This window comes from Camelus bactrianus, chromosome 13, assembly GCF_048773025.1.
Source record: "Camelus bactrianus isolate YW-2024 breed Bactrian camel chromosome 13, ASM4877302v1, whole genome shotgun sequence".
NCBI classification, from domain to species: Eukaryota; Metazoa; Chordata; class Mammalia; order Artiodactyla; family Camelidae; genus Camelus; species Camelus bactrianus.
This window is the reverse complement of record NC_133551.1, coordinates 46,741,310-46,761,661: the sequence shown is the minus strand read 5'-3', so window position 1 is coordinate 46,761,661 and position 20,352 is coordinate 46,741,310. Positions and strand designations below refer to the sequence as shown.

The following is a 20,352-nucleotide window of genomic DNA, read 5'->3' as shown; positions in this document are numbered from 1 at the left end:
CTGTGAATATATTGAATACAACTTAACTGTATCCTTAACAATGGTTAAGATAGTGAACGTTATACCAGAGAAATGCAAATCACAACTACAATAAAGTATCACCTTACATTGGTCAGAGAATAGACACATTCATAGAGAGAGAAAGTAGACGACGTTAACAGAGGCTAAGGGTAGTAGGGGGAGTTATTGTTTAATAGGTACAAAGTTTCCATTTGGGATGATGAAAAGTTCTGAAAAGAGGTAACGATGATAGTTGCACAACACTGTAAATGTACTTAATACCACTGAACTGTACCCTTAAATATGGTTAAAATGGTAGATTCATGTCATGTATCTATATGGGGGGGAGTGGAAGAGGCTGCTGTATTATTTGAATTTTTGATCAGCATGTATTATTTTTATAATTAACATAAATAAAGTATCTTACAAGTTATTAATAGCTTGAAAGGACAGTTTAGAACACTGCTCAAGATCCACAGCACCCTGACTAGGCAAAGCCTATGTCCTAATTAAACACAACTGTCAACTCTGCAGCGAAGCAGACCATCAACGAGACAATATGAGAAAAGCTGAGGCATCACTCACCTTGAACACTTCAGAGAAGAAACCGGACCCTATTTTTTCACAGGTGAAGTCATCTAAACGCGTCAGTCTGGAAAAGGCACTTATAAGAGCTCGATATGAAGATGGCCAAACTCTTCCCACCTGGGTCATGTTCCCATCCCCTCCACCACCTCCTTCAAAATCTTCAAGACGTTCCACACGTGGAGGAAATCCTGCAATTGAATTCCGTTTGCTCCGATCCATAGTCTTAATAGTCACCTTTTTCTTCTTTTAAGAACGAATTCCATACATAATAAATTTTTGTTGAATTTTACTTCTCTTCCGGTTTGACACTAAACAAGAGATCAAAACGATATTTCATTAAAACTATTAATGAATAATAAATATATGCAAACCAATGAACTATCAATGTAAAAATATTCCCTCATTCATATTCTAGTTTCTGATTTTCAGAACTAAAAAACACTTTATGCCTTTACCTTCGAAAAACACTGATATATTTGAAGCCCAACATATAGTCAGTCTTTAACATGAGTAGAATACAATGAAGATCATCAATTACATTCTAAAAAACAAAGTAACAATGATAATATCTATCAGTCATTGAGCACCTACTATCTAGGAAATATAGTATAAGAGTCATACATATGTCATGTCATTTGATTTTCAAATAATCCATGATACAAGGATTACTGTGCTCATTTCACAGAGAGGTCAAGTAATCATACAGTCACTAAACAGCAGAGATAATATTAAAATACAAAACTATCTGACTCAAAAGCCTATGGCCCTGCCAATGCCCTTCATGTAATTTTCTCCTCACCTGAAAAATCATTAAGTCCAAATACATAAAACAAGGATGACAAATATCTTATACTATAAAATTACATAATTTTAAAGACAATTATATCCAAAAGCAATTTAAAAATCCACTCTTGATTAAACAGTACAGTCCAAAAGAAGTGACTATAGAAGGCTCCACTCCATCTGGTACATGAATAAGAATAAAAACACAAGCCCACTTTTTCTTTTAACCTGTAGCTCCCTACTTCTACTTTTTTCCACAAGAATCAACTGTAAGAGTCCTATACGAAATACAACATTGTGATTCTACATTAGTGAAAAACTTTCATAAATGTGGTGAATACCTAACCCACACTATCTCTACCACCTTTCATCTTGGAAAATTAGTAGCAGGGCTCCCAGGGCCATTTTTACAATATGACCCTGCTTCCCTAGCCATGACCAAAGTTGGTGGTATTCCACCCAATATGGACCAATCATATTCCCTTTCCTGGCAATTTGGAATTGGAATTAAGATATTCCAACCTCGCACTCGCTTAGGCAGCACATATACTAAAAAAAGAGAAAAAAAGAAAAAAAAAAGATATTCCAGCCTCAGTCTGGCTGCTCTCTAGAATGGAAGCCATGTAAACTCAGAAGCTGTTGGCCATGGCCATTTTCTACCATGCAGCTTGGAAGGCAGAAAAAGCCAAGGGACGGAGGCCAATTTGCAAAGAAAAAAAGACAGTGAGAACTTCTTGATTTTCCTAATTGAATTCCATTGTTCCAGTCCATACTCTTAATAATCTCTGATTCCTGAGGCCTAACTGCATCCTGGCTTAAGGGTCCATGAGATATCCCCGTATCATTAAAATAAATAAATTTTTTTGCTTAAGCAAGTTTCACCAGAGTCTTCACAGAAGAAAGAATAAATAAAACATTTAAGTACCTCTATTGAACCTCTGTCAAAAAGTGGCAACAGATCACCAGATCAAAAATTTAACATTATAAGACCAAAAATTTTTTAATTGTACAGCCATTGAGACCAAAAAGTTCACTTCATATTTGAGGAAACATAAGGATCAGAAAGTGAAAATGATTTGTCCATAGTTTTAAGTTACTTACTAGCAAAGCTAAACTTAGACCCCAGGAATCAAGGATAGTGCATTTCTAAAAATCTGTCTGTTGATCATCTGCTCCAAAATTACCCAAGGACTTCGTTTAAAACCCAGATTCTTGGGTCTCAACCTTGACCTACTAAATCAGAATCTCTTGGAGTGAGGCCTGGAAATTTTACTAAGTTCATCAGTGATTCTTATGTACAGTAAGAGTTGAAGATACTCTACAGTAGGGAAGGGAAATATTAATAGCTTTAAAAAAAAAAAAACCAACAATTTCACAAGCATTTTCTCATTTAATCCTCAAAACATACCACCAAGGTAGGTGATTCCAATTTTACAGAAAAAGTAATGTCAGCTCAGGAGGTTAAGGAACTTGCCTAAGGATATAGAGCTGGTAGAACCAGAACTGGAATCAAGGTCCACCCAGCACCAAAACTCAAGATTTTCCCTTTTCATTATTACTTAGTTCAGTGTTTTCCACCATGAGAGTTGTAAGGAATTAAGCTAGTCTTCTGCATAGAAAAGAGGACTAGGACTTGAGTGCAGAGGAAGGCTAGGCTGATTGCAATTTAGACAGAGATAGAAAAGAAAAAGAAACTTAACTTTAGAAAAATACAGTGGGCCCTCCATATCCCAGGTTCTGCATGCACAGATTCAACCAACCCCAAATCAAAAATATTCAGGAATGCTCACAGAGAAAAAAATGTGACAATGAATATATATATGTTCATGTATAACTGAAAAATTGTGCTCTACAGTGGAATTTGACACAACATTGTAAAATGATTATAAATCAATAAAAAAATTTTTTTTTAAATTCAGGAAAAGAAAATTTCCAGAAAGTTCCAAAAAGCAAAACTTGAATTTGCCACATGTAAGCAATTATTTACATAGTATTTACATTGCATTAGATATTATAAGTAATCTAGAGGTGATTTAAAGTATATAGGAGGATGTACATAAATTATATGCAAGTGCTATGCCATTTTATATAAGGGATTTGAACATCTTCAGATTTTGGTATCCATAGGAAGGTCCTGGAACCAATCCCCTGTGGATACCAAGGGAGGTCTAGACAAGATACTAAAGTTAAAACTAAACATATAAAACATAGTTACTTCCTAAATTAACTGAGCAATTTGATAGGCTTGCCATCTACTGACTTTTTCTTTTTTTTTAATATATTTCATTTTGAGTGAAATATGTTATTAACCTCCACAGTACCCTCAAGGGTTCCCTGGAGGCGGCAAGCTTGGAAGACAGAATTGACCATTGCAGCTCAACAGGTCAAATTTTATGTCAGGTAAGGAATAACTGATTGCAACTGTAACTGTCTGTTACAAGGTGCACAATAGACCAAAATTTTGAAAAATTATTTGAAAAAACAACTAACTTTATATCTTGGCTCACAGCACTTTTCAAGAGAAGGAAAAGTGTTTTTTAAGGCATATGCTTATAGAAACTCTTGCATACAAGCACAGGAGACCTGAACAAATGTTTTACTTCATTTCATCATTGTATATAATAAGAGGAGGAAAAAGGAAACAGCCCAAAGTTACTCTATAGGAGCAATAGATAAATAAATTGTAGTGTATTTTTCAATGAAATATACAGTACTCACAATGAATTTAATTCTACCTAGCAATGTGGATGTATTTTAAAAGCAATACTGAGTTGGCGGTGGGGAGTGGGGAGAAGCAAATCATAGTGGTATCACCACTATGGTAAAACTGAATTCAAAACAATTTTTAAGAAGTTATCAACGGGGAGGGTATAGCTCAGTGGTAGAATGTGTGCTTAGCATGCATGGGGTTCAATCACCAGTACCTCCATCTAAAAAATAAATAAATAATTTAAATAAACAAACAAACAAACAATCTAATTACCTCCCCCCAAAATGAAATTTAAAAATTTTTAATTGTAAAAAAAAATTTTTAAGCTAAAAATATTACCCCCCAAACTGCAGAACTATCCCTATCATTTTAACTGAAAAAAGTGTTTTAAAAATATACAAAGCAATATATATTATAGACAAGCAAGGATAGCACACTGACTAAACATACAGCCTCTAGAACAAATGTGGGATCAAATCCTTGCTCTGTAACTTGTAGCTATATGAACCTGGCCACATTATTTTAAAACCCCTCTACATCCCCAGCTCCCTGTCTGTAAAATGGAAATGAAAATAATATCTACATTATAACATTTTATATGTATTAACTCATTTAATCCTTACAATCACCATAGGGTTATTGATTAATTGAACAGTGCCTGGCCAACAGTAAGCACTCAAGTCTTATTGGTTATTATTCATTATTATTCAAAAATACATATTTATAGTAAATGTCTAAAAGCATGAGCTAGAAAGTCTTGGTGGGAAAGAGAAATAAGATAAGGAAGTGAAACAAAGGAGACTTCAACTATAGCAAAAATATTTTGTTTCCTTCCATTAAAAAATAAATCTATAACAAACAACACAAAATATGTTTGCTAATTTTGTTATTTTTTCCATTAACTAGTATTTAATAATTCTGAGTGGTATTATATTGTACTCTTTTCTATATTTAATTTTTTTAACAAAAAAATTTTAACAGCTGTGCAGTAGGCTTAAGCCAAGAAAACTGAAAACAATTTGGCAAATAAATAGCATCCCAATGTGCAAGCCAAGTCTCTGAATTCTCAAACTTTTATTCTGCAACGGTTCTACTATAGTTTTTGGTCCAAGGAGTATTTATATCTTAGACTAAAAACATTGGGAGAATTTTTGGATAGCCTAACTTATTCAAGTCCACAAACTTAAAATATAAAAGCACTCCTGACAAACACTGATATTTAGTTGTAAAGCCCGTATTATATGCTAAAGTGATACTAATTACTAGACAGCTGAGGTGGGTGGTGAAAAGTACAGCCCCTCCCCATGGGAGTAAGAACTTGATTAATCCACTTTGGAGAAGTGCTGAACATGGGAAAACTTCCAGACCAAGCCTCTGCTCCCTTGGCCAGCATAATGACCACATTTTAAATGAAACCAACCAAGCTACAAATGGCTTTCATTTTAATCTGACAATTTTAATTAGCCATAAAAGGCAGCAAAGGTGCCTACAAACAGACTCTAAAACCCCACCCTATTCTCTTTAATCAGAAAATAACTTACTCTAAAATCAGGAAAAAATCTTTGAAATGTATGCAATTTTATGCTGATTCAGATCTCTGGTTTACCTCTCTTGGTCTCATTTATGGAATATTACATTTTGATACTAATAGTACCCCTAAAAGTATACATTTTGTGGGGAACAAAAAACAACTACAATTACTCTCGCTGTAAAGAGGCTGATTCAAGAGACTACACATTGTTGATCAAGAATAATTAATTTTAAGCTTGTAAAAACTTGGAATTCTTAAATAAAAACTGATGATAGTATGAGCTGCTTCACTAAAATATCTCATCTAGAGTCCCAGTGGCTCTCAATTTAGGGGCATGTGAAAATTCAGGGGGAGGAAGTGTCTTGTCAGGGAGGAGTTACTGTCACAGTGGCGGGGGTGTGAGGTGGGCACTATTGGCATGTTAGTGGGCAGGGGCCAGGGAAGCTAAATGTCCTACAATGCACAGAACAATCCTGCACAACAAAGAACTGTCTTGCCCTAAATGCCAATAATGCCCTCATTAAGAAACACTGTGTTAGAAAAGCTTAACCAGTTTTGTTCTTAAACCAGGAAACAGCCTTCAGCAGTCTTTCCAAAATGCCAAAATTATTTAGTAATTGTGTTCTCAACTTCAATATTTATAAACTGGGATGTTCAAAACTGTTTTTCTTTCTTTTATGCATAGACAGGGTTGTCTTTTCAAAGGCTAATTTTCACTTACCTTGGGTGATTTATTTTTCAGAAAGAAAGTACAGTTAACTTTGGGGAAAGTAATTTGAAAAGCTATCAATAAAAAAGTCAGTGAACTAAATAGCCTATATCCAATATTATATATTTTATCTTTCCAAAGTAGGAATTCCACATTTTCCAGAGAATCAAGAAACTTTTTTAGGGCTCCAAAGTAGACTATACGTTCATCGGAAATGCTTCTGGAAATAACTGCAGCCACCATTTAACATAGGCCATGTATTCAACCAAGTGCTTTTGCGTGTGCTATCTCTAATCTTTATGACAACTCTGCTAGGTAGGTATTATCATCTCCATTTGAAAGAGAAAGAAATTAAAACACTGAGAGTTAAAAGACTTGCCCAAACTCAAATAACTAGCGCAAACAGGATTCAAATCCAGTAGTTCCAAATCTAAATACTTCCCACTATAACATGTCTTCTCCAGGAAAACAGCTAAGTTTCTGTGAAAAATGAGTGCTTATTAGCTAGGTACAAAGCTACTACAATTCACCACCCTAATTTAACAACAGAGATTAAAGAATATACAGATGATAGCTCCACCAGCCTCTGAAGCAAAAACCTTCAGTCATTAATCACATTCCACAGACATTAAAAAAAAATTAGCATTGGTTTAAACAGACTATTTAAAGAATGGATGCCAACCTAACAGAGAAGATACACCAACTCCCAATCAGTCCTTCTTTTCCATTCTAATGTATATTTGTTGTTTCTTACTCTTTCATTTCACTGGAACAAAGTAGGTGAAACTTCACAACAGTGGAGATGCAAATAAAATCCTGTAACTCACTGAATAGCTATCAGCTAACAGGTAGCAGGATACGGCAGTGTCAGCCAACAACCAAAAATCTTCTACATCCATCCAAACACAGAATCATGTGTGCACAGAGTTGGTAAGGAAGTTCCACAAAGTTAGTATAAAGAATTTCTGAGAATTCAGTGGACTTTTATACCCCGAGTGTAAAGGGTAGAAAAAGAATGCAAACATAACATCCTAATATCCTAATCATACTTTGTTTTCCTTCTAGAATCATAAAAACTCCCTAATTCAAAATAAAACAAGGATTCACTATGGGTAAGATGTAGCCCAGAAAACTGGCCATTTTCCAGAATAGGAATACTGATAAGTACATTAGCTGTGTATCAAGACCAACCACATGGCAAATCTATATGAGAGATCTGCTCAGCTGCTATCCTTTCTATGGACCAACATAGCAAATACAGACACATTTCAGGATGACTGACTAATTAAAAATAAAAGCAATACTGCTGAAACTGCTATCCTGCTATAAAATGAGTTGCAGTTTCCATTCAAAGCAAAAGCAATCTAACATAAAAACTGGCATCCCGTATTTAATTAGCCATGAATATACACAATGGCATATATTAGTGCCAGACAGATTAAAGCCAGTTCTTACAACTGTATTATCTCTTTTGGACAAGCATCTTATTTGCTGTTGTAACTACAATCTATCAAGTCATAAAATGAAACAGAAATTTAGGCTGCAAGTTATAGAGGCATTTAGAGGTTAATTAGTCCAATCTTGTGGCCAATTCAACTCTCCTCTATTAAAAAAAATCAAATGTTAAAATTGGGTTCCTACTAGGTACAGGACATTATAATAGATGCTATAATATTTACTAGGCATTTACTATAATCCAGATATTCTTTCCAGAACTTTAAATTTAATATTCATATCAGTCCTATAAAATAAATATTACAGTTGACTCTTGTCAACTGTATGGTGGGGGTTAGGTGGGAGTTAGGGCTCTGACTCTCAATGCAGTCGAATGTGTAACTTATAGTCAGCCATTCCTATATGTGTGGTTCCCCAGTTCCTTCATACCCAACCAACCTCAGATCATATAGTACTGTAGTAATTACTACTGAAAAAAATCTACATGTAAGTGGACCCACACAGTTCAAACCCATATTGTTCAAGGGTCATCTGTATTATTATCCCTGTTTTACAAATATGGAAACAAAGACATGAAAGTTAACTTGCCCAAGCTCTCATAGCCAAGAAGTGGTAAAGCCAGAAATTCAAATCCAGAACCTGTACTCTTAATCACTATGCTACTGCCTCTCTGGGAGGACAAAGAAAACTGAATAAAACATGACTCCACCCCTCCAGGAACCAGGAGCTTAGTCTCCCATGAAAGACACAAATAAATCAGTAAGAACAATATAGTGTGATAATTGCTAATGACAGATTAGAAGTAAGGAGGGCTTACTTCTTACTGCCTTTACTTGAGGACAGAGAAGTAGGAAAGGAGATAAGTGACTTTAAAAAGGTGAACAAGAAATACAAATACTGTATGACACCACTTACATATGGAATCTAAAAAATAGAACAGACTAGTGGATATAAAAAAAAAGAAACAGATTCACAGATATAGAGAACCAACTAGTGGTTACCAGTGAGGATAGGGAAGAGGGGAGGGCAACATAGAGGTAGCAGATTAAAAGGTACCAACTAAGCTACCAGGATATATTGTACAGCACAGGGAATATAGCCAATATGTCACAATAAATACGAGTATAATCTTTAAAAATTGTGAATCACTATGTCGTACACCTGAAACTTATACAATATTGGCAATCAACTATACCTCAGTTAAAAAAAAAAGTGAACAAATGGACATAGAGGATACAGGAGGTACCTAGGATGACCCCAAGTTTAACTAAACTCCTTCTCATGTTTCTGGTTTGGCTGACTGGGGGGATGACCAGGCACTCACCAAAAGGAAAAGACTGGTGAAGATTCAAATTCATTTCTGATCTTACTGAGTTGGAGATGCCTGAAGGAGTACTAAGCAACAATGTCTAGGAAACAGCTGGAGACACCACACTGGAGCTCAGGAGAGAAAAGTAGACAGGAGATGCATACTTGAAAGTCATTAGTACTTACATATATTCTAAAGAGTTTCCCAAAGTAGAGAATATGAGTCAAAATTAATATTTACTGTTGCTATTATGTGCCAAAGCCCAGTCTCCTTCTTAGGTAAGATCCGATAAGAGGCCAAGGGAACATCAACATACACAGAACAAAAAACAACAGAGGTAAGAATAAAACCAAAGGAAAGTATGGCACACAAGCCAAAGGCAGAAACAATAAACATATCAAATGTCACATACCAGTCAAATAATTTGAAGAAAAGTATCCACTGGATTGGACGTTACAAAAGCCAGAGTTAGCGCAGCCTACTGAAACAACATCACCAACAAAGAGCTCACTAATTCCTCCATCAGCCTGTTCTATTATTGGAAAGTTCTAATTGTTACAAAGCTTTTTTTTTTCCCCAAGGAAAGAAAAGTGTAGAAAAAACACAGTACTATATTCAAATTCTGATTCTGAAAGAGAATTAATAACAACTAAATACAATAATGATACTTGAAAAAACTAGTTATAAAAGACAACTGGGGAAATTTTAATAAGGACTACTATTAGCTGATAGCAGAAAGCTATTATTAATTTTATTGTGTGATAATGATATTAGGATTGTAGAAGACTTATTTTTGGAGATGCATACAGAAATAGAAGTGAAATATCATATCTGCATTTGCATATAAATATACTAGAAAAACAGATGTAGCAAATTTTACAAAATGTTAATAATTGTTATATACAGGTGATGGGTAAATGGGTATTTGTTACATTTTTCTCATTATAATAACAAAAACAAAAAAGGCTTCAGAAACAAAAGATGATAAACTTTTTGTCAAAAAAACAGAAAATCCACCAAATAAATATAGCATAGAATTCACAAACACCAACAAAAGAAATCGAAAAACCAAATGATCTTATATTGTGTGAATGAGTACTTGTTGCTTGGAATAAAATTTATTTTTTTTAATTTTTTCTTTATTTTTTGGAGTAAAATTTCTAATAAAGTAGCATATACATATCCAGAAAGTGTTCTTTCTAAAACAGCTTAGATCTATACCATGGCAAACTGTGCTAGATAATTCAAAAAAGACCTAGTGATGGCAAAAATACTGAGATTAAAAAAGCATGTAAAGGTAGATAAAATTTCATGAAACAAGGGCAGAAAAAAGCAATTTTTACAAAATAACATATTGTTATAGATTATTTAAAACATATATTTGGGGGAGGGTAAAGCTCAGTGGTAGAGCACATGCTTAGCATGAACAAGGTCCTGGGTTCAATCCCCAGTACCTTCATTATAAATAAATAAATAAATAGACCTAATTACTTCTCCTTTCCAAAAAAAAAAAAACTAAAAAAAAAAACTAAAAATAAAATTTTTTTGAAACTTAAAAAAAAATGTATGTAACAAAAATAAATTAAACAAGACAAGTTTGAAAAATTCTGATTCCAACTTAGTAGTTGATGATCTTAGGCATGTTAACTTTTCCTCTTATTTATAAAATGGAGATAAATATTAACTATATCTCACTGAGTTATTATGAGAATTAAATGAGAACATACTAAGGAAGCACTGACACACAGCAAGCATCCAATAAAAATGAGTTCCCTTTCCTCTGATTTCCTCACCCCAATCTTAATCCTAGTTCTGGATGCTTCAAGTATACAACAAATTAAGTCTGGTTTTTTTCTTCTTTATCATAGCTTTTCAGTTACCAAGTCTTCCCCAGGGCAAATATATAAAATTCTTTCAAGTTTCCCATGGAACATGGCATTAAGAGCTCCCTGGTTACCTTCTTTAAAATTTAGCCTTAATTGCCCTCCAAACTGTCAAAGCCCCTCTAAAACACAATAGCAAAAAATGTACACAATATTACATATATGATCTAACTCAGGCAGAATTGAGTAGGGCTATTATGTCTCATAATCTGGCCATAAAAAACAGTTTCTGATCTTCTGAGTACACTAAATGTATCTAAAACTTTGTATGCTGGAACATGAAACTTGACACAAGATAGACTTGTATTGGATCCCATTCAAGTAAGCAGAGATGCTAAAGTACTAAGAGGATGTATATGAATTTCCAGGATAATCTCTATTTTGATAAATTTTCCTATTTGACTTTAAGACTAAGAAGACCTGAACATGATCACTTAGGTCAGATAGGTCAACGTACCTCTTCCTCTGATAAAGTGAGTTAGAAGACTATTTCAGAGACTGTGGGAAAGAAAGTAGTCAAGAGAAAACAGGAAGTTAGATTCCTGGGGTTAGAGCAGTCTGTCCTATAGTTTACATTATAAAGGTCAAAGGAGAAATCTGATAAAAGGGAAACAAAACTAATAACATGAAGTATTATACAAAAATTTCATCAGAATATACTCTATATACAACCTTATTTCTTTCTCAAATGTATTATTTCCACTAAAGGGAGTACTTTTTAGCCATTAAAAAGTGTCAGTTACTATAAGCATGCAGAAAATATATGTACAAGAATAATAACTTAACATGTTGTCAGTAGCAGAAAAAACTGGAGACAATCCAAATGTCCATCAATAGGGATAGGTTAAAATAATGTATGTATTCCATAGTTATTAAAAGAATGAGGTAAATTCTATATATACTAACATGGAAATATATCCAGTTTCACTGTTATGTGACCATAGCAGTTGCAAAATACAATATATAGTGTGACTTTATTTTTATTTAATATAATAGTAAACATTATACCTAAAAAAACAATTTAGAGGAATATATATACTAAACTGTCATCTTGGTGAAGGAAGTGATTATAAGAGACATTCTTTTTTTAATGGAAATACTTTTCTATACAGTTGTTTTTTTAGAATGACTGTGCATTACTGTTGCTTAAAAAATGAAGATAAAAAGATTAGAACAACTGAAAACCACCATTCATCCTACCTACTACAGTAGCTTAGACTACTTGAGATGAAATTTATGATATAGGTTCAATGGGAAGAGGCAGGGGCAAAAATACAAAAATTAAATAATCAGTGATTATAATTACATAAAGTTATGCACTGGAAAGAAATAAAGGAATAATACCAAAGTGATAATGTTTCCTGAGGTGGAAATATTATGACTTATTCTTAATTCTTATTCTAAACTTTATGTAATGTTATATTGACAATAAATATAGCAAAGTGTACATGATTTCACAATCAAAGCACAAAGAACCTGAGTCTCTTAAAACATTCATTTATGAATGTCTGAAATATAGATATAAAAGATGTAGTAATTCACCTGAATTCATATGAACTATAGCATATTACCCGGCATTTCTTTAACTTTCTGATAGGAGTTTGCTTCCTTAAAATATTTTCTTTCTGATTTAAATTCAGGAAAAAAATTCCAATTCCAGTTAAAAATGTATTTTCTAATGTAATTACAGAGCTTTAAGAGGAGTTTTAATGTGATTTCCATAAACTTGTTGTGAAGTGTCAACAAGACCAGAGCTTTACCATGCCAGAGAGTTAGTCTTAAGAATCCAAAGGAGAATGCACATAACTATTTTAAAAGGTATTTTCACACAATGTCTATTTTCATGGGTCTTTACTATAGTGTATACATATATATAAACACAGTTTTCAAATAAACGGTCATTTTCCAGTCTGAAATATCACTTCTATTTAAATATAGTTGTCCTTGATAATATTTCTACTATTTCATAGGCATTAAAGATTTCAACATCATTTCATTTCATCATTTCAGCCCAGCCGGAAGGAAGCAAACTGCAACCTGGAACAGTTCACATAACACACATGACAGTCAAAAAAATTCAGTGACGCTTGTTGCACATAAAATTCCTTAGTCTGGCATTCAAACATTTTGCTCTACTAAAATTTATCTAATTATTATTCTCCAGACTTAACCTACCTTTCAAGTATAGCTTTCCCTTCCTATTTTGGCTTAAGTGATGTGCACCTACCTCATTCCAGCTGTGGAACTCAGTATCTTCTTGGTCTTCCTATCTTCACTCTCAGACCTCTCCAAATCTATTCTCCAAGATGAGTAAATGTTTGAGAACCTTTCATGTGTGATACAAAGGCACTTTCTTTTTTGTTTGGGATCTTTTTTGGGAGTGTGTTGCTTTGGGGGGGAGTAATTGGTTTATTTATTCATTTTTTTTTTTTAATGAAGGTACTGGGGCTCCGACTCAGGACCTTGTGCATGCTAAGCATGCACTCTACCACTGAGCTATACCCTCCCCACCAAAGGCTCTGTCTTATTTGGCCCCGACCCACATCTCCAGCCTCATCTATCTCTATTCCTCTACCCACAGACACAATCTGCTCCAAACATAGAGAACCACTTGTAGAGCCCTGCTTCTTCCTGGTATGTTCTTCTTGACCTCTTCTACACGGCTCGCTCAGTGATCATCTCATGTGGGAAGTGTTCTCTGACCCCTTGATCTCCTTTTTCTGTTCTTTGATAATGCCTTGCACAAAGCTCTGTCATTACAGTCATCATACAGTATTTTAATTGTTACTTATCTGTCTCTTTCACTGGACTATGAGCTCTGTGAGGAATTAGACTCGAACTTACTCACCTCCAAATGAATTATGGGATACAAATTTTAATACTACTTATATGATTTAAAGTTACAGTGGAGAAAAAATGAAAATAAATAGGACACTGAGATTCCATTCCATACTTTCTGTGTAAAAGCACATTCATTCTTTCATTCACTCAGTCAATGAATATTTATTTAGCACCTGCTAAGGTCCAGGCACTATGCCAAGCCCTATGTGACAATAGAGACACATACGCAAAAAGAATCCTGAGAGGCTATAGTCCAAAATGTTAACATTGGCTATTAACTCTGAATCTTGGGAAGATCTGAATAATTTTAAATGATCTCTATTTCCCAATTCTTCCTCAATGTATATGCATTAATTTTATAATCACACACATACACCCAGAAGTGAGGAGTCCTCCCAAATCACAAATTCCTACCAATTGGTAGGAATACAATACCCAAAGTAAATAATGTGCAAATCTGTGAAACATAGCTAATGTGAAAGCAGAACAATTTTTGAGAACTTTTAGTCAGACTGTAATTATACCTAATACAAATAACAAGACTCAATTATGCAAAAATATTTCAGGATTTCCGCAGTACCTACTTTTGAAAAAGATCCCATGCAAATTGTCCAAGAAAAACACTGACCACAAGATCAATACCACCCTAGTTTCTCACACTGTAAAAAAAAAAAAATTATCATCTTATTCCATTTAATGTAGAAGAAGATGATACCCTCTATACAACTTGCGCAGAAGACAAATTAATAAATAACACTATATTTCATCTGTATAATGATTTACAGTTTACAGTTCACAAAGCACTTTGACCTTCACAATATTTCTGTTTTCTTATTCCCATTGGGTAGATTTAAAAACTAAGGTATGAAGTGAAGAAGGTCTTTCTAACTATGACTCAAAATCCAAACGCCATAAAAGAAAAGATTGATAAGTCTGTCTATATAAAAATCTAAATGTATGGGAATAAAAGAAGTCAGAAGACAAATGTCAAAATGGGAAAATATTTGCAATACATACTCCAGACAAAAAATTTATCTTACATAGATGATATACCATATGTATATATATATATATGTGTGTGTGTGTCTCATATAAAGAGAGAGAGATTTAGAAATCAATAGGAAAGAGACCTAAGAAAAACAGGTAAAGAATTTAAACACATAGTTTACAGGAGAAAATATGAGTGATCAAACAATATAAAAAGATTCTTAATAATATATTTTAAAACTCTAAACTACTGTGAGGTATCATTTTTCCCTATGAGATTGGCAAAAATTCAAGTTTAAAAACAGCAAAGCATAATATTAACAACACTGATCCTGGAGCCAGAGTACTTAGTTTGAATTTCTGCCACAGTAGCTGTGTGATTTGGGTAAGTCACTTAAATTCTCTATTCCTCAATTTATTCATCTAAAAAATGGAGATAATAATAGTACCTCAAAGGGATGTTATTAACATTAAATGAAGTAATGTATATAAAGTACTTAGAATGGTATCTGGTACATAGTAAGCACCGCTTAAGTATTAGCTATAATACAGCTAATGTGGTGAGGGAACAGGCAATGTATATTGGAACAACCTCAAAGGAAAGCAGTTTGGCAATATATTTCATAATTATGAATGCATATATCCTTTAGCTTAGAAATCCACTTTCTGCAAATATTCTCGCACACATGTAAAATGACATATGTTCAAGGGTCTCCATTACAGAATTGCTTATATTATCAAAAAACTAGAAGCAACACAAATGTCCAACAATAAGGAATCAATTAAATAAATTATGAAGCATTCATTCAGTGAAATACTATGCAGGTATTAGTAAAAAACGTAGACCTCTCTATGTATTAATCTGGAAAGGTCTCTAAGATATATTAAATGAAAAAGCAATTTGGGGGTAGATGGTAGAAGGTGCAGAACAGTGGGGACCATGCACTAACTTTTGCATGAAAAGTAGGAATAATAAGATGATATAGTCATATTTGTAAACATTTTCCTAAAGAAAGTCTAAAAATGTAAAGAAACTAGTAAAAGTGATTGGGAAAGGGCATGGAACTGGGTGCTTGGGGAGCAGGCATAAGAGTGAGACTTTCATTGTTTATATAAAATATATAAATATGCAACTATTTATTTAGCTGTTTGGCTGTATTACCTATTCAAAAATTTTAAAAAAACACTAAAGCTCAGAGGATAAAAAAATCTGCCTACAATCATATAGCTAATCATAACAGGGTTGATTGGTTAGGACTTCCTTTTTTTTTTCTTATATCACACTGCCTTTCTGAAATTTTCAAGAATGTAAGATATAAAAATTATCACAAATAGGCTTTTCTCTGAAACAACCACTCACTCTGAGTGCTCAGCAAAAATAATGCCAGTGAGACCACACTGAAGTCATCTCCATATGATGACTTGGAAAATAGTATAATACTCATTGTTGGTCCAAAACATTCACCAACACCCACACCATACAATGTAATAATTGGGCTTCATTTACTGGAAGGAGACTAAATTCTCATAAAAGCCCTTATCATACGTTTCAAGTTCCAACATAACATTCATTTTGCAGAAAAATGAACTGTATGACACTAAGATTATATTTATAAACATTTTCACATAGAGAAAAAAAGCATTATAGCAAGTCAGTTTTCTACTCTAAATAAACCAAGGAATGAATCATGTAAATACGTAATTTTTCTTTTGACAAATAACATAAATACAAAATGTCATTGGGGACACTCAGTTGGAGAGTCCCTATCCTAGCTTCTCAATACATACACTTTTAAACATAATTAAAGAGGCTATCATATTCCAAATCATAAAGGATTTGTGTTTGAGACCATCCCAAATATATATCTGTATGAGAGAATAATACATCATACATCCAGGGCATCAAGCATCTGAGGATTTAGACATTAATTCACATACAAACATCTGTACCACCTGGAAATGCCAAGGAACTCAATTCTGGGTCCCTCAGTTCTGAGCAGCCCTAACTATAGGATCCAATATCTCCTCTGTTCCATTTCCTGCCTCATAGTGGGCAACTATGACACCCATATTGATGATGTATTCAATATCCTTCATAGCCCCCAACCTCTTACTTCAATAATCCATACCTCTATTCTTTTTCAATGACACTGAGACAGTTATACTCTGTTCTTTGTTTTTACTTTGAAATATTGAACTCTCAGCTTTCCCATTCTGTAATTCTCACAAAGCCTGGTTCAACCACATTTCTGATTGTCTCCTTATTCTCCAACTACACCAGTCCCAATGAAGGTTTTATTTCTTATAACTCCAGCTTGGACGCTCAAAGTCCATCTTATCTCCCACGCTATCACTAGCAGTGTAAAATTACTCTCCATTTTATCTTTCCTTCTTGTAAATTCCAATTCTGGATCAATCCAATCATCTTTTTTGCCCTTTTGCTCTCAGGCTGCTGGAGAAAGTGTAAAATCCATGCTCCTCAGCCCCATTACAAATACATACTTCTAACTTTTTTTTTTTAATTGAAATGTAGTTGATTTACAGTGGTGTGAAAAATATGGAATGCTTCATGAATTTGCGTGTCATCCTTGCACAGGGGCCATGCTAATCTCCGTATCATTCCAATTTTAGTATATGTGCTGCTGAAGCGAGCACTGTACTTCTAACTTTAACTGGGCCCTAAATGTGCTCAGCAATCTTTTTTTCTTTAATCTTTAATCCATTCTGCTTTCATTTTCCATTGAAGATTTCCATAGTCATAATAATCAAGCCAGAAACTCACCATAGTTCCTTCAGTCTGCAAAGATAACTGACTTCTCCTCATATAACTGATCACATCAAGAAAATAAGACCATCTTTCAAACTCCCTCACCTGCTTCCCCTCCTATCACATCATTATCCATCTGGATTTCTATTCTTTTGGTGTCAAACAATGAAATGCCCAACATATTTCCTAGATAAAATTTCCCCTCAACCTACAAAACTGTTTCATGTATGCTAAAAAGAAAAACACACATGTGCCATAGTGTAAAGAACAGTTTTCAGAGCTAGACTTTTTTTCAAATTTTTGCCTCAGTCTTCCCAACTGTAAAAGAGGGATACTGATACCTAAACAAGACTGTTGTGATCTATAAAGCATCTTTATGGTATCTGGTATATAGTATAATCTCAACAAAGGTGTTTCGCTCCTATCAGCTCTCCTTCACAACCACAGTTGTTGAAAAGAGTAATTTTTCATTTTACACCCTGTCTCACATTTGCTCCTCAGTCCACCACAATCTGACTACTGCCACCATCTCCACCATCACACTACCTAAAGTGTCTTTCTTTCAAAGAAAACAAGTGATCTCCTATTTAATAAATCCAGTGTTTTCTTCCTGATTCTCATTCTACTGGTCATATACCACATCATACACTGATGATTTCCCTTCTTGAAACCCTTTCTTCCTTTGGTTTCTATCATACTGCCATTCATTCTGTTCTAGTTCTTGTCCCATTCCTTTAACCTCTCTCAATGTCTATTACCCTTCAAACAATGATGTTCCTTCTGATCCATAGCCCTTTTCTTCTCTTCTTCCAGTATTACCATCCCATACTAAGGCTTCAAATATTCCCCATGTATTCTCTGTCGACCCTCCAATTTATGTTTTCAGTTCCAACCTTTCTCCCAATTTTCAGACCCAAATTTCCAACTAACCACAATGGAATCTGAAAAAAACCTCAAACTAAACTTGTCCAAAACCAAATTCATTACTGTCCCTCAAAATTGCTTCAATTAACACTACCAATCCACCCCATCAGCCAAGTTAGAAACCTCTTACTAATTCATCTCCATTCTGAAACCTAATGGAATTGCATGTCATTCTCTTCATTTTCCTACCATTATTTCAGTTCGTCCCCTCTGACCTGGATTAGCACATTACTTTCCTGCCTACCTAGGCTTTCGGCCTCCTCAGCCTTGACTTTGAATTCTTCCTTCATATTTTCACCAGAGATAATCAATCATACCAAACTCCTGCTTACAGAAGCTTCAATGGCTCCCTATGCCTACAGAATAAGTCCAAATTATTTAGCAAGGTTTTTTTTCCAGAAGGATAAACTGAAAGGTTTTTAATTAGACAAACCCGGGTTTCACTTCTAGCCAAATCTGAATACTGGCTTAGTACAGAGTGTTCAAAGTGAAGGGTAAAAGGTAGAGGTAAAAGGAAAAGGAGGGGTGCAGAGAAGAGGGATGACAGGGGAGACGTGAAAGAAGAGAAGGAGCCAGTAGTGTCTGAGGTGAGGCATGTATCTGTCGAGGGTAGAAGTGGCTGTTTTCGAGAGAAGAGTTATGTTAGACGAAAGTGAGGGAGTCCAGATCTCGGCGCGAGCCGAGAGGCTCTCAGGGTGGAGCTGGAGATCTCAGAAACAGTTCTCCAAGGAAACGAAGGATTCCTGAGTCTCTGAAGTGGGGAAAGTGCTCAAGTGTCGGGGACCAGGTCCCCCATATGAAGGAAATACTCCTAGGTTCAGGGCCCCGGAGCGGGGGTGGTGGGGAGGCGGTGCAGGGAGCGGGGTTGGGGAAAGGCGCGGTGAGGAGGGGAGGGGCTGTCCCGGGACTCTGAGGGAAGTGAAAAGAGAAGGGGAAAGTGTCAAGGAGTGTCCCCAGCTGCTGAGAAGGGGACCTCCGGGAAACGAAGGGGTCCTGCCGGTGCTAAGAGACCCGAGCGCCAATGCTCCGGAGCCCAGGCGGGTAACAGCGGCGCGCGCCCCAGGTTTGTGCCCCACGCGCTCTCTTGGCGTTACCTGAGGCGGGACTGAGCAGCCAGAGGGGTGCCAGCGCGGGCGGGAGGGGGAGACCGAGGCAAAGAGGGAGCATAGTAGCCCTCACAGCTCGGAGGTGGCAGCCGCTCTTAGCCTGAGGAGGCGGTGGGGATCCCTCGCACAGAAGCCGGCGACTCGGCGGGGCCAGCGGCGGCGGAAAACGAGGAGGCTATTGCCATGACCCCGCAGTGGGGGCCGCTCCCCCCGCCTGCTTGGCGGGGCAAGGAGGATGATCCGGCGGGCGAGCCAGACGGGGCAGCTGAAAGCGCCGCTGGGCTCCCCGGCCGCGAGCCACTGAAACGCCTGCCCTGCGGGGCAGGGGAGCTCGGGGCGGGGCTTCCCAGGCCACGCCCCTCTTCTCAAGCCCTCCCTCAGAGCAGCCAATCAATCGTCAATCCTTGAAAAACGAGTTAGTGGAATTGCCCAATTAGCAGTAGGAATACCACGTGGTATGAGGGTGGGCACAATGGGCGTTCAGAAAAGCCAATCGTCAACCATAGGCGCCAACTCTAGAGGATGAAGGGAACCAATAGGAAGGAAGTGGAGATAAAAACAGATGAGGCAGTGTGTGGGAAAGGCGGAACCAAGGGCGGAACCAAGGAGGAGGGAATACACCTGGGGGAAACCCAAGTCCAGGAGCCTCTTAGAGGGCGGGACAGTAAACATAAAATGGACCAATCAAAATGTCAAACATATAAGTGCTTGGTAATTGATAAAGCCAACAGAAAATGGATTCGGCTGGCGCGGCTTTTA

The 20,352-nt window shown here is 35.9% G+C and overlaps 1 protein-coding gene and 1 non-coding gene across 3 annotated transcripts in view; both read right to left on the bottom strand.

Annotated features, from left to right (window-relative positions):
* Nucleotides 1-19,954, bottom strand: part of TESK2 (testis associated actin remodelling kinase 2) — a 104,918-nt gene extending 84,964 nt beyond the window's left edge. The window contains exons 1-2 of one of the 2 annotated variants that reach the window (XM_074376563.1): nt 19,582-19,954; nt 586-896 (exon numbers count right to left, since the gene is read on the bottom strand). In XM_074376563.1, the coding sequence (XP_074232664.1) occupies nt 586-807 (222 nt within the window). In that variant the 5' untranslated portion in view covers nt 808-896; nt 19,582-19,954. The remainder of the gene's footprint in view (nt 1-585; nt 897-19,581) is intronic. The other variant, XM_074376562.1, reaches the window with a different exon arrangement.
* On the bottom strand, nt 17,348-17,451 carry LOC123615727 (U6 spliceosomal RNA). The gene has a single exon (XR_006723399.2). It is a non-coding gene; the product is annotated as a U6 spliceosomal RNA (small nuclear RNA).
* Nucleotides 19,955-20,352: the final 398 nt, after the last annotated feature.